Source organism: Hyalella azteca, unplaced genomic scaffold (genome assembly GCF_000764305.2).
Source record: "Hyalella azteca isolate HAZT.00-mixed unplaced genomic scaffold, Hazt_2.0.2 contig5071, whole genome shotgun sequence".
NCBI classification, from domain to species: domain Eukaryota; kingdom Metazoa; phylum Arthropoda; class Malacostraca; order Amphipoda; family Hyalellidae; genus Hyalella; species Hyalella azteca.
In genome coordinates, this window is record NW_025935275.1 from 144,701 (window position 1) to 157,291 (window position 12,591).

The 12,591-nt window shown below is 35.7% G+C and overlaps 2 protein-coding genes across 3 annotated transcripts in view; one reads left to right on the top strand and one right to left on the bottom strand.

Annotated features, from left to right (window-relative positions):
* Positions 1-849: 849 nt before the first annotated feature.
* On the top strand, positions 850-10,028 carry LOC108677628. Of its 2 annotated transcripts, none has more exons than XM_018165880.2 (11): positions 850-978; positions 1,222-1,279; positions 1,606-1,714; positions 3,368-3,510; positions 4,060-4,457; positions 4,877-5,280; positions 5,877-6,188; positions 6,779-6,968; positions 7,343-7,422; positions 7,841-8,050; positions 8,940-10,028. In XM_018165880.2, the coding sequence occupies exons 3-11, from the start codon at positions 1,607-1,609 to the stop codon at positions 9,141-9,143; spliced, it is 2,049 nt and encodes a 682-aa protein (XP_018021369.1). In that variant the 5' UTR covers positions 850-978; positions 1,222-1,279; position 1,606; the 3' UTR covers positions 9,144-10,028. The 2 variants fall into 2 exon arrangements, with proteins under 2 accessions (XP_018021369.1, XP_018021370.1); XM_018165881.2 differs by lacking the exon at positions 8,940-10,028 and adding an exon at positions 8,353-8,879.
* Positions 9,181-12,591, bottom strand: part of LOC108677627 (protein patched) — a 37,978-nt gene continuing 34,567 nt past the window's right edge. The window contains exons 17-18 of the mRNA XM_018165879.2: positions 12,158-12,562; positions 9,181-11,018 (exon numbers count right to left, since the gene is read on the bottom strand). Of these exons, the coding sequence (XP_018021368.1) occupies positions 12,186-12,562 (377 nt within the window). The 3' untranslated portion in view covers positions 9,181-11,018; positions 12,158-12,185. The remainder of the gene's footprint in view (positions 11,019-12,157; positions 12,563-12,591) is intronic.

Here is a 12,591-nt window from a genome sequence, read left to right on the forward strand (position 1 = left end):
CAAACAAGTTTTTGAAATACAATGCGTAACTATATCACAAAGTAATCTACTGGGAAAATGATATGACTGGAATGCTTACACTACTGCCGAGCGGTTCCATTTGGAACCAGGCAAAATATTTCATGATCTAAATGACTTTAGAAACATTAAATCACGTAATACCATATACAGCATTAAAAGTACTCTCTTTGTCGATAAAATTCTGCATCTAACTAATAAATAATATATTTTTAGAACGAACTACTTACGTTTCTCTGCAATGATGTCAAGCCCTAATGTCTGACAGCCGGTACTTACAATCTTTAAATGTTAACTGAGCAGGGAGTAGTCGGCGCAGCTGAACCAAACGTTGCCAGAACACGTCCAAGATGTGTATAAAACCTACGCATCCACTAGTATATTGATTTGACCATACAATTTTATTATGAATCAATTTCTTTCCGCTGGTTCCAAATGGAACCGCTCGGCATTAATGGGTTAATGTATTATCTCCTTATGCTAAATTTTGAATGGAGAAAAGGCCCACTGTTTATGATAAACTGCAATATAACTTTTTTAAGATCTCAAAATGCTGTTGCTTATATATTTCTTGAAACAAATTTACTACTTTTTTCATTAAGTTGAAAATACATTTTGAAATGGATTTAGGATTTTTGATGGAGTGTTTCGCTACAAATAGACAAAATTTTGCTCACAACCTTATGATGTGTGTAATTTAGTGCTGCATTCATTTTAAATTATATAAAAAAGGAATTGTATGTGGTTCATGTACCTAATTGAAGATGTTTGTATTATCCAAACATTTGTACATTCTCTGTAAATTTGATTCTAATATATTTTCTCTTTCAGTTTTAATATTAATTTAAATTGAATTTTGACATTTTATAGCTGCTTCAGCACCTTACAATATTTCTATTGGTTTTATAATAATTTAACTTTATAATTAACTATTTATTCATCAAGGATTCTGTGATTTAGGTAAGTATTAACATATTTATCTGTCTTTGGCAAATTATATCCCATGCTTTAAGATCGAATTGATTAGATTGGCCATTTGTGTAAATTATGTACAGGTGAAGATTATATGCAGATGTTGATAATCTAAACATACAGATCCAAATAATAAACTACAGTAGGTAGTATTCTAATTTTATGTTAGAGACTTTCTAATAGGATTTTTCTTGCTATCTCCAACAATTTTTGTTTTATTTTCCCTTTCAGACATTTGACTATACAAGTTTCAACTATTTGGAGTGGAGTCTACCCCATTCAACTTCAGGTAATTATATATATTCATATATGCATGCTATATTTCCTTTTGAATATAAAAATATTATACTTTGTAAGCATATGACCTATGTAAGTTAAACTGCTTGTAAGAATTAGTGTAGCTGGAAACAATCCAATCGTTTATTCCTCTAGAATCCACCAAGTAGCTTCAATGGTAAAAAACATCAGTTTATTTGTAGTTTTGTGTCCTACAGCAAAATATCTCTATTGTTCTTGATGAAATGTATTTTTTGTTTGATGCACATTCTTAAGAAATTTAACATGATTGTGTGATGATGATGAGGAAATTTAACATGTCTAATGATTTATCTACAGAATGTTCAAAAGGAAGAAATCCTTGGACAACAGTACCAGTTTAACAAACAATAAGAACCTCCGAAACAGTCCCAGGAAGTGGGTTGACCATGATGGCCCTACAATTCAGGTAAGAATTCTAATTATTATTTTCTATAGTTTCTATAATTACTAATAAAAATGGTAATACTCTTCTTATTGTACTTGTCAAGTGCAGCTCTGAATTCTTGCATTATTCAATAACTATAATCTCCTAAGATACCTACGTAGGTATGTACTTGCAGTATTTCCATGGCCTTGGAAATGTATTATATATACTGGAAACTATTTTATCCTACAAGCATAATTTTTTAGGTATCACGCTAAGACATTTATTTACTATGCAAAGATTAGGTTATAAATATTTAACACGTTGGCCGCGATGTGTGCCATATATGTACACGCTGTACTTCTCAGAATCGCGATGTGTACACATGTGGTACATTCATATGAAAAATACATATTTTTATAAAATCTTATACCCTGCAGAGCTGCACACAACTTTTCTCCTTGCTATCTGCCGGGTAACTGAAGATATACAAGTTTGAACCTATCGCCCGTACGGCATTCGGGCCAAATCAGCAATCGCGGCCAACGTGTTAAACAAATGTCACCTTAATTATGATCTTTTTTTCTTGCTTTTATGCCATTTTACATGTGCAGCTAATCCATATCCACCAGGAATTACAAATTTCATAGATATTTTAATCAAATTTTGCATTCAGGGCTTTTTTGGTTGGTGGAGGAAGATGCTCTTAAATACCTTTGTTTTAATTTTTTTATTTGTTGGAAAATATTATGAAAAATTTAGGCTGTAAAATTTTTTGTCAGAAGTGACATGATATAACTGATAAAATTGTCTTGATATTTATTTTGGCCTGAGGGAAGTTTTTCCCTGCAAATATGTATACTGTTATTCACTCTTGACTTGAAGACATCAATAATCATGAGGTTTTCTTGTTTTTAACTTGTTTACTCTGATGCATTGCCAATGAATTTCTATGTCAATTTCAGAATGTTTTTTATATTTTCTGAAATGAATCAGCCTTGATTGTTTTGATTGTTCATTATAATGAACTTTGATGGTTATTGATGTTCATACATTGTGTTAACTCTTTATATATTTATAAAACGCTTCAGTGATTTAACCTTTTTGCAGGAAAGCAGAGAAATGTGCCAAAATTTGATTTTTTGAAGCCAGTAAAAGAAAGTAAGACCAATTCCATTATATATTTCACACATTTATTTTCAAGACATTGTAAATTGAAGGAGTAAATTGCCGTTGAAGAATTCATTTCATAGTCATTTATGCACACAAATGTTATCAGGAAACACTCTGTTACTGGTCATTATAATTATAATCAAGTTACTGATTATAATTAAATAGATAAATTACTACTACTAACTACTTTTATCTTCCTGAAAAATTTGAAAAAGGCATTGATTTTGTTGTTAAAGTCAACATTTTCATTTAAATGCTAATATTTAATTTTTGAGCATAGTACCGGGTGATGTCAAGAAGGAAACAAATGTCAGATGACTGATAATCAGCAAGTGCAAGATAAAATAGCCTCAAACAGAAACTGGTGGCTGTAGTGGGTCTTCTTGGGAGATTTCAAGTGACCAAATATGGTAACTTGCCTACTAAAGAGACCATAAGGAGTGTTATAGCTTATAATTGGATATTTATCTTTACCAGCTTTTTTACCATATTTGGGCTTATTCTAGTTTTTTAAATCTCAAGGGTCCTGAGGCAATGCTGTGTGAAGCAGGCATGGCAGCACAGCTGGCCATTCCTCCTTCAGATCGCACCCCTCTGCTGCTCTCCGATCTTCGCACGCAGTTCCACTGGGCGTCTTTAGAGGGCCATTATGATCCTTATAAACAGTAAGTTTCTTGTCTAGCAATGCAGACTTTTCCTGAACATTTTTTTATTTGTGTTCATCTCACCAGTACCTAAAAAAACATTGCATGCCTTGTCAAACTAAACAGACCTCAGCCAACCCATTTCCCTTGTGTTTTCTTGGCCATTCACTAGGCTAACTTGACGGGCCTTGTCTAGCTCTCCATTTCACATTTGAGTCATATTATTTCTCTTATTGTTTTTTTTCTGTTGTCATCAAAAGTGGGTGGTAGTACATACCTACAATAATACAATTTTTCTACTGACAATTTCATGGTATTTTTATGAATGTTACTATTTATTATTATAATTCATCATTACTTATCTAGTATGGATGAAAACTTTAATTTTTGTGGGATCGAATTCCCTTCTTTAATTAAAAGGTCGAGAATAAATTACTCAATTTAAATTAACTTTAGTTATTAAATTTTTTAAGTAGATATTTGTTTTTTTTTGTGATTTTTTTGTTTTGCAGTCATAATTTTACTAGCCCAAGCGGGCCAAGCCTGCTAATCATTATCTTTCAATTTCAGCATTTGGTGTTCTTTGACACAAAAGCCGGAAAGAGCAGCTGTAGTCATCATTGAGGGAATTTCTATTGAAACCTTCAAAAGTCTTTCAATCGAGCGCAAGAAAGTTAAATTACACTTAGAACGCCTCAGGAATGCACAGAAAACATCACCTGAACATGTGTTCTGTGACCTGTGCTTCAATTGTCATGAGAAAGGACGCAGCTTTGACTGTCGGCCTGACCCTTTCAATCTGCCTACTCATTGCCTCAACTCCTGCATCCGGGCTCTACTGCCGCGCTGTCAAATAAATTTCCAAATTAAGCTAGAGATGGTGGCGCCGTCCAAGTACAAGAAGACGGTTTTACAAGAGCTTTTCCTCATCCGATGTCCGTCGTCGGTTTCAGCAGCTATTAAAAGTGGTATGCCTTGATGGTTGGTTAAATGCTCTTTCACTCATTTGGAGTCAGTGGTGTGTCTTTTATTAAAGTGCTCAATTAAAATTGTTAGCACAATACTTAATACATGTAATCATGTTTGAATTTTTTTACAACACTTCTCTTTAACTTCACTTCTTGTCTGTTTGTTTGTTTGTCTGTCTGCTACAAATCTTGTAATCAATATTTAACACACTTCTACCTGTCCAATTGATCTAAAATGTGGCACACTTGCGTAAAGTTGAAGACAATGCAAGAATCAATTAACAGAATATATAATTTTAAAATTAATAAAAATTTTAATTTGAAAAATTGAAAAAATAATTTTTTCTTCTACAAATCTTATAATCAATATTCAACACACTTCTACCTGTCCAATCACTTCTACCTGTCCAATTTCGCAGGAAGCATGCATAAGCCAGCTACTCTTGTTGAGCTGGAGCCCATTACTGTTCAACGTGAACAGAAGAGCGACGAGAAAAGCTGGTCTGCCCCAGCGGAATCCCAAGAGGGAGCTGAGCCCGACATGTTTCGGGACAATAATGTCGTCCCTGACTATGTGGTCCTCATGAAACATCATGGCATCACCAAAACCGCAGAATGCCTAAAAAAATCTGCTAAATGGCTGAAACGGAGAAAAAATTTATGCACGCCTTTGCCTGATAAGTTTGATAGAAGAAAATTACTCATGACGTGGAAAAACTTTGAGAAAAGGTATTTGCGTCCTGCAGTCCCCTCGAATGATGTTTGTAGTGATGGCTCTTATTCTCGGCCGCCCGTCATTTCTACTAAAGATCAATACGCGCGGGTGAGTCTTGTAATATTCAGTCTTGTCAAATGTTGCTCCATTTATTTGTTAGTATTGAAAAGTAGAAGAATTTCTTCACACATTACTTTTCCACTAAACAAGTTTCCAAAACTTTCAACTACACAACTGTTACAAACTACAAAAATATAACTCAGTACTCACTGCAGAGAGTGACAGAGAGCGCATTTCTCGTCGACGAAAACGTGAAGTCACGGACGGACGGACGGGCATGGCTAGCACAATAGCGCCTTTTTAGCGCATTTTCTCATTTATGGAAAAAAGGCGATATTGTGCTCGTCATGTCCGTCCGTCCGTGACGTTTTCGTCGACGAGAAAATGCGCTCTCTGTCACTCACTGCAGTGAGTACTGAGTTATATTTTTTTCCATAAATAAGAAAATGCGCCAAAAATGGTATGATTATTTTTTAGTTATACCTATAGAAGTGTTAGAATATTATTCTAGAATTTATTCAGCATCTCTCCGCTTCCATCTCTCTTACGCTTCACTCAAGGCTCTGCATTTGTAATCTCATCTTGAAAATTGAAGATTTTTGTAGAACCTGAATAACGCTAATTCACACTCGCGTACATTTCAGGTAACTCCGGATTCGCCAATGTTTGGTCTAGATTGCGAGTTCGTCTACGTACGAAGAGAGGACGGTGAGGTGGTGAACGCCCTGGGAAGTATATGTTTAGTCAATGAATATGGAGCAGAGGTTTACCATACACTGGTCAAGCCCACTGATCCCATTGTCAATTATTGCACTGCTTGGTCTGGTCTTACCGAAGAAAAGTTGAGCTCTGTCATCACAACCCTTGCCGATGTGCAGGAGAAGATAAGAAAACATCTACCGCCTGACGCGATTTTGGTTGGGCATTCTATAGACAACGATCTAAAAGTGATGCATGTAAGTCTCAACGAAGTTGTAAGCCAACCTAACCTGTGCACTGTGTTAATTAGAGATCATTATGGAGTCGCGCTCAGAAACGTTTTCAAGTAACTTTTGCAATTCATAGCTTTGCGAGAATTGAGAGAGATTCGTCCTAGCGCGAGGTTTACTTATGCATGGATGAATTTCATTTGTACCTTACTTAACTTAATCTTAGTCAAATTAATATGAGGAATGCATAATGTAGACCGAGTTTGACTTCAATTTTTATTGTATTCTCCGAAATTTACCTATTTGATGAAGTTGGTATTATCAATAATATAAACGCGCGCAATCAATACTATTCCAAATACTAATGTTTAACTCGTGGTACTGCTCTGGGGCTAGTCATTGTTACAAGTAGGGTATCCGATTGAACCCATTTTATGAACTGTACTTTTTAATCCATCTTATTCTGCTTCGCTGTAACAAATTACCAATTGGGCAGAAAACGATAAAACGTGTTCTCTTGAATGTTTTTATTCCTCTATTTTTCATGCTTATTAGTTTAAGTCAGAAGCCCGTGAACAAGTCTCGCATCTATTGAAGAACGTTTGTATTTCCTGCAGATGTTCCATCCATACATCATTGATACCAGCATCGTATACAACCTCTCCGGGAACCACAAGCCGGCCAAGTTGAAGACACTGGCTAAACAGTTCCTGGACAAAGAGATTCAATCTTCTACGAGACTGGGTCACGATGCTTCCGAGGACGCTGCTGCTTCACTTGAGCTGGTTCAGCTTAAACTTCAACGAGGTGAACATCTTGCATTTAGTTAATTAAATCAATTTTTATGTCTTTTGAAATGTAAATTCGATGCACAATGTAAATGAAAGCCCTGTTCAATTGAAATCATTTTCGGGCACCTGCCTTGTTCGCGTGTCTACCTGTTAGAGCAGGTCTTCCTTTTCAATTGATGGCAGTTTAAAACTAGAAACTTGACTATAGTTAAAAAACTATTATCAAAACTGACATTGACTATATTTAGATGGACCAAATTAAAACTGAATCTCATCAAAATAATTTCTTTTACAATAATATGAGATTTTGACAAACATCTTCCACTATAATATCTATGACCAATTTTAATGCTGATTCCGAGCATACTGTCGAGCTGTTTATTTCTACAGATATCAAGTTTGGTGACGCGAGTTTTGGGTGGTGCGAAGAAATCTTGCCAGAGCACAACTTCTTTTATAACATGTTTGAGGTGAGAACTTTGTTGGTATGTGCACGTCCGCTATGATGAGTACATCACCAAATTATACAAACGAAACGAATTGGAAAACGAACACCTTTTTTAGTTAATCCTCCTGTTATTGCTGTGACCCATTGAATTTTACGTTTTCTGAGTCTTTTCAACTCTTTTTCTCGCAGACGTAGAACTGTAAAATTGCTACCAAAATTTCGTTCGAATTGGTCAAATGTCAGGGATTTTTTTTTAATAAATGACATGCGTTTTACTCTATCTGGAATATTTATTTAGTATTCTCAATTCTTTAGGGGAGTGATGTTTTATTCTAGCATTCTGAATTCTAAAGTTTATATTAGCATTTTCAAGTTTATTTTGTAATCTTCGTGTATGTGAAGCTCCTATAATTTTAAAATGACTTCATAATTTTCTACAGTACCTACACGAGCTGCGTGGTCGCGATTTCGGTTACAAGAACGGCTCCAGCATCATCACTACAAGCAGTCTTGAAAAAAAAGTCCGTCGTGCAATGAAAGGCACTCCGGAATGCTACAACTTCAAAGTTTATGATTCTAACCAGGAGATTTTTGATGCTGTCAACGAGAACAAATCATTATTGCCCAACCGATCTGTGATTCATCTTCAGGTCTGTATGACAATTGATGGTTGAACGATATAAATACATGTTTAATCCACTCAATGATAAGTTCAAAACTATTTATAGAAAATTATTTAATGCTACGTATTTTCGTTATGCTTGCCTAACTAATTAAATTCTACTGTTAAGAAATAATATCCTGAGGTTCTATTGTAGACAAAAAATGCGATAGAACTATATTCCAGATCGTTATTAATTCGAATTTATTTTTGTATATATTATCAATTACTTTCGTAAGTCGATAGGGGCCAATTATTGGAGCTAACTTATATCGTTCTCTGCCCTATTAGTTCTCTTGATGGGGCCGCGAACTGATATATAAACATGGAAAATGAATTACACAGAAATTATGGAATAATTTCACCCGAGGCCTAGACTGAATTCGATCGTAAAGTTGCAAACGAGCTCGCCGTGAAGTCATTCCTCAGGCACCGTATCATGAGAAGTAACATAAACTCCGGTTTTTCTTCACTTCACTTACGACTGTCAGGAAGTTGCCTATAAACCCTAGCGTATGACCTCTCGGTCGTTAGCTCCGTGCCTAACTATAACTTACATAAACCCTTTACTTTTTATTCTTCTCATCGTGTGTTGTTAAGTACTATAAAATTACAAACAGATTTCGAAAGATATTGTTTGCTATAAGATCTGCTTCGCTTGCGAGTCGAAGAATTTTTTCTGCGATTGTTTGTTGTCTGTAAATACGTCTGGCATACCACGTTGCTGAAAAGGGGGTATCAAAATTATCCCAGGTAAATCGCTCTCCAAAAATATCCTAGAAAGTACGATTTATATTAGACATTTCTGAACAATGTCGATTTAAATAATGTATGCCAGGAGCTGTGGCATAACTTACGGTTTTATTTTCTGATTTCAGACTGACCCGCGATTGTCATCAACGAAAGTGCGTGATCGCATCGCAGTCTTTGATGACCTAGACCGTCTGATCCACCTCATCTGGGAAGCTGTAGGAGGCAAGGCTTTCGTGGCCGTTATTTTTGGTGGATCGATGAACAATTCTGAAGAAGCCTTGAGTAATGGCATTTATATGGCTAGTACAAAGCGATTTTTTTATGGGTAACTAAAACATGTATCAATTTTAAATAAAATTGATGAAATAAGTTGTCAATGTTTTTTATTGATGAAAATAATATGGTACATGCTGGAGGAAGAAAGATATTTACAAAAATATTTAAATATGGTTTAAGTACACTAACATGTATCTGTGAAACTGCAACTTTATGATAAGTTTCAGTTGGATTTTTGGGCATTGTCAACACTTCAACAGTGTGGTAATGGGAAGATATGGTAACAGTATCACGCCGATTGTTTAACAATACATATAAAAATATTATGGTATAGAACGCGATTATGAAGTATAGCATTGAAAATGTTGAATATTGCTATTAGCTCAGTATTGCTAGATTTCAATCTGTCTATTAATCGTCACGAAGATATTTCATTGAATAACAACCTATAAAATAGTTCATAATAGACTATGACTAGTAAACAAGAAGTATAATGCAAGTATTCACAATAGGAATGTAAACTTTTTACATCCGTTCAACATAAGCAATTGCCGGCCATCAATCCAATGCTGCGACTTCAAATTAGAATATCGTGCTGGAGGGAGCAAAATTTTAAGCTTTGAAATTAATACCCAAAGAGTTACCACAGTCAGATAACAATTGGTATACTTGTATAAGTTAAATTCAAACGCTTCTGCGTCGTCACCTTGGATAACAACGCTCTCATTTAAGTTGATTTTTCCGACTATAGAAAAGTTATCCTGCCTGACATACTTAGTTACATAATATTCGTCAATAAAAATTTCTAACTTTTTCATTTCTCGCCGTTTCAAATCTTGTTGCTGACATAAGCACTTAAAGAATCGTAATCGTTCATAATTTATACGATAAAGTTTTAATTGACGTATTATACCAGCATAAATGTGACGATTATTTACATCATGAAAACCGATTATGAACACGTACAAGTCATCGGCGGAGTGTCATGCAAGCATTGTTAACATTTTTACCGAAGCAATAGTTCGCGCAGTTTAACTTCAGGTAGCTAAAAAAGTAGAACTGATTATAGGCCTAAAATATTGTACATTTGTGCATGATACTTTCATCCACATTTTGCTTATTGAATTCTAGCTCATTTCGTTCCACGATGCCAATAATAATTTTCGTTTTTTTTTTAATTGAACTGTAAGAAAATTATTTACGTCGACACCTAACATGAATCTTTGAAAATTCAATTTCAAAGAACAGTACAGGTATCTTTATAGGAGCCTTAAGAATTGACGTCAGCAACAGCGACGTAATAAAGGAAGTTATTGCCACAAGTCATGGATGCCTCAATTTCAACTTCGCGATATCGGTAAAGTTCAAAAAATGAACGATGGTCACATATAGACAAAGACAATGGATCTAATCTAAAAACATACATGAGGTAGCAAAAGTTATTTGGTCCAGAGGTCAAATACACTTTGAACTAATATATAGACTAATAATCTACAAATTGACTCATGACATCATCCAAGCAAGGAACTATGCAAGTAAACTTGACGTAGAATGAGTCAATTGGATCGAAGCCGGATACTCGAGAATAATGAAAATGACGCCACTAATTGTCAGCGATCCATTTGGAAGATAAAATTAAGATATCAGCCATAAAAAAAAATGTGGGCAAATCCACCAAAATTTACGACTACTTTAGGCTTGAGCACTAAATAATGTTAAAAGGCATGTAAAATCTGCCAAGTAACCTTTTTTATACTTAACATAAGAACATTTCCCTTCGTTTGAGTATAAATTAGATAATAAAAATGCCAGTAATCCTGAAGCGAGACCCACGTCGTATCATTAGAGTTCTCTCTCCGTGCAACAGACGCGAAGATCAACACGATTTTTTTCGAAAAGGACGTCGAGAAGCGCACTCCTCTTCATACCTGGAAGATTAGAGGAATTATTAATCCTACCCACGATTCCACATGCATGAAGTTGAAAATTTTACTTATATCTTCAGTCGATGAAACCCAAGTTGATATTTATCATAAAGGAAGAATTGCCGTGTTATTTTTAATTTATTAAATTTCAATCAGCTGAGAAAGAAAAAGTAATACAAAGGAATTAAATGGTTTTGACACGTGCAGTGCAGCCATTGATTTTCCAATGCGAAAATGGACATTAAAATACCAACAACTCGGACGAAAATGATTGACATAATAAACTGAGCGAGGATTATCAAATTGACGCATAAATCGATAAGCGAAGAAAATCGTCATTGCCGATACAAGCTGCCGCCTAAACGCGTTTGCGGGTTGAGTGCTTACTAACGTCGGCTACGCACAAACGAACGCTCGGCGGGCCACACACGTTGGCTAGATTGAGACATCAAAGTCAAGCCAAGACCTCGCTACAGCGAACAAACCTGAGCTCTGTGTTCTCCACCTAACCTCCCCGACCCCGTGCCCACCCAGCCATGCTTTGCGCCCGCCTCGCCTCTGTATCACATGCCCAGCGGACCCCAAGCCCAGTGCTCTTCTCTCATTTCTTAACCCGCTTTTCACAGGCTGAAATGGTGACAAAGAGCGCGTCAAGCTAGTTTTATCGACTGAGCGCGCGTTCCAAGCTAGGATCAAACTTAAACCACATTCAAACTAGGGAGAAAGTTTGCGTGCCTGTAGATTATTGCAGCGTGTCAGTTTAAAAATTGCAAATTGCAGTAATATGCATATTTCTTGAATAACCCTATACATGGAAGGTAAGGCGTACTCGTTCCCTATCGAGTAAAATATATTTAAGTTTGAGTAGGACTTAAGAGTAGTAGAATTCGGCAGAGCATTCATATCCCAAAGCTGCGAGCGGGTATCTAGACGCGTTCCATCTGTCGCAGATTTTCAGCTTGCTTGTCTTTGTTCTTTCTCTTTGTGAAGCCACACATGGGTTCGATTTATGCGCAAAACACTGAAAATATACATCACACATCTTAACATATGTAACAAACTAAAGAAAGACAGGAACCATAATAAATAATAAGGAGCTTATTCAACAATAAAGATCCTAATACAGATTTTAATCGACCCACCTTAATGTATAACTGACAGGTTGCTGGTTCAACGTGCACTCCTGTTTCCGCTGTTACTGCTGTTGTCACTACTGGCACTCGTGTAGCTAGAAATAACTTCACTAGATTGGTCACTGTTATTAAATCTATCATTGGAATCAGAGTCATACCTATCACTGCCGTTCGAGTTCAACACACGACTGGTTCCAGTGAAAATTCCACTCGCGTCACTATTTTGGTTTAAATTGACACTTTTCGAGCTTCTATGATTATATTTTTTGCTGTTTTCTGTGTGATTTTTATCACCCTTATTTACATTTTGGTGGAGTGTAGCAGAGCTTGCATTATTACTACCATTACTACTTTTTCTGCGACCATAATTACTATTACTGCTCCTACCACTGCCGCAAGAAGACACGCTGCTGCCTGAAAAGACAAAAAAGTAGCAATTACTT

What these genes read in the sequence shown, in the direction of transcription:
- LOC108677628 (XM_018165880.2), top strand. Translation starts at nt 1,607, where the DNA reads ATGTTCAAAAGGAAGAAATCCTTGGACAACAGTACCAGTTTAACAAAC. An exon ending in CATTATGATCCTTATAAACA is followed by an intron (nt 3,511 to 4,059) that starts GTAAGTTTCTTG and finishes TTTCAATTTCAG; the next exon opens with CATTTGGTGTTCTTTGACAC. An exon ending in TCTTTTATAACATGTTTGAG is followed by an intron (nt 7,423 to 7,840) that starts GTGAGAACTTTG and finishes AATTTTCTACAG; the next exon opens with TACCTACACGAGCTGCGTGG.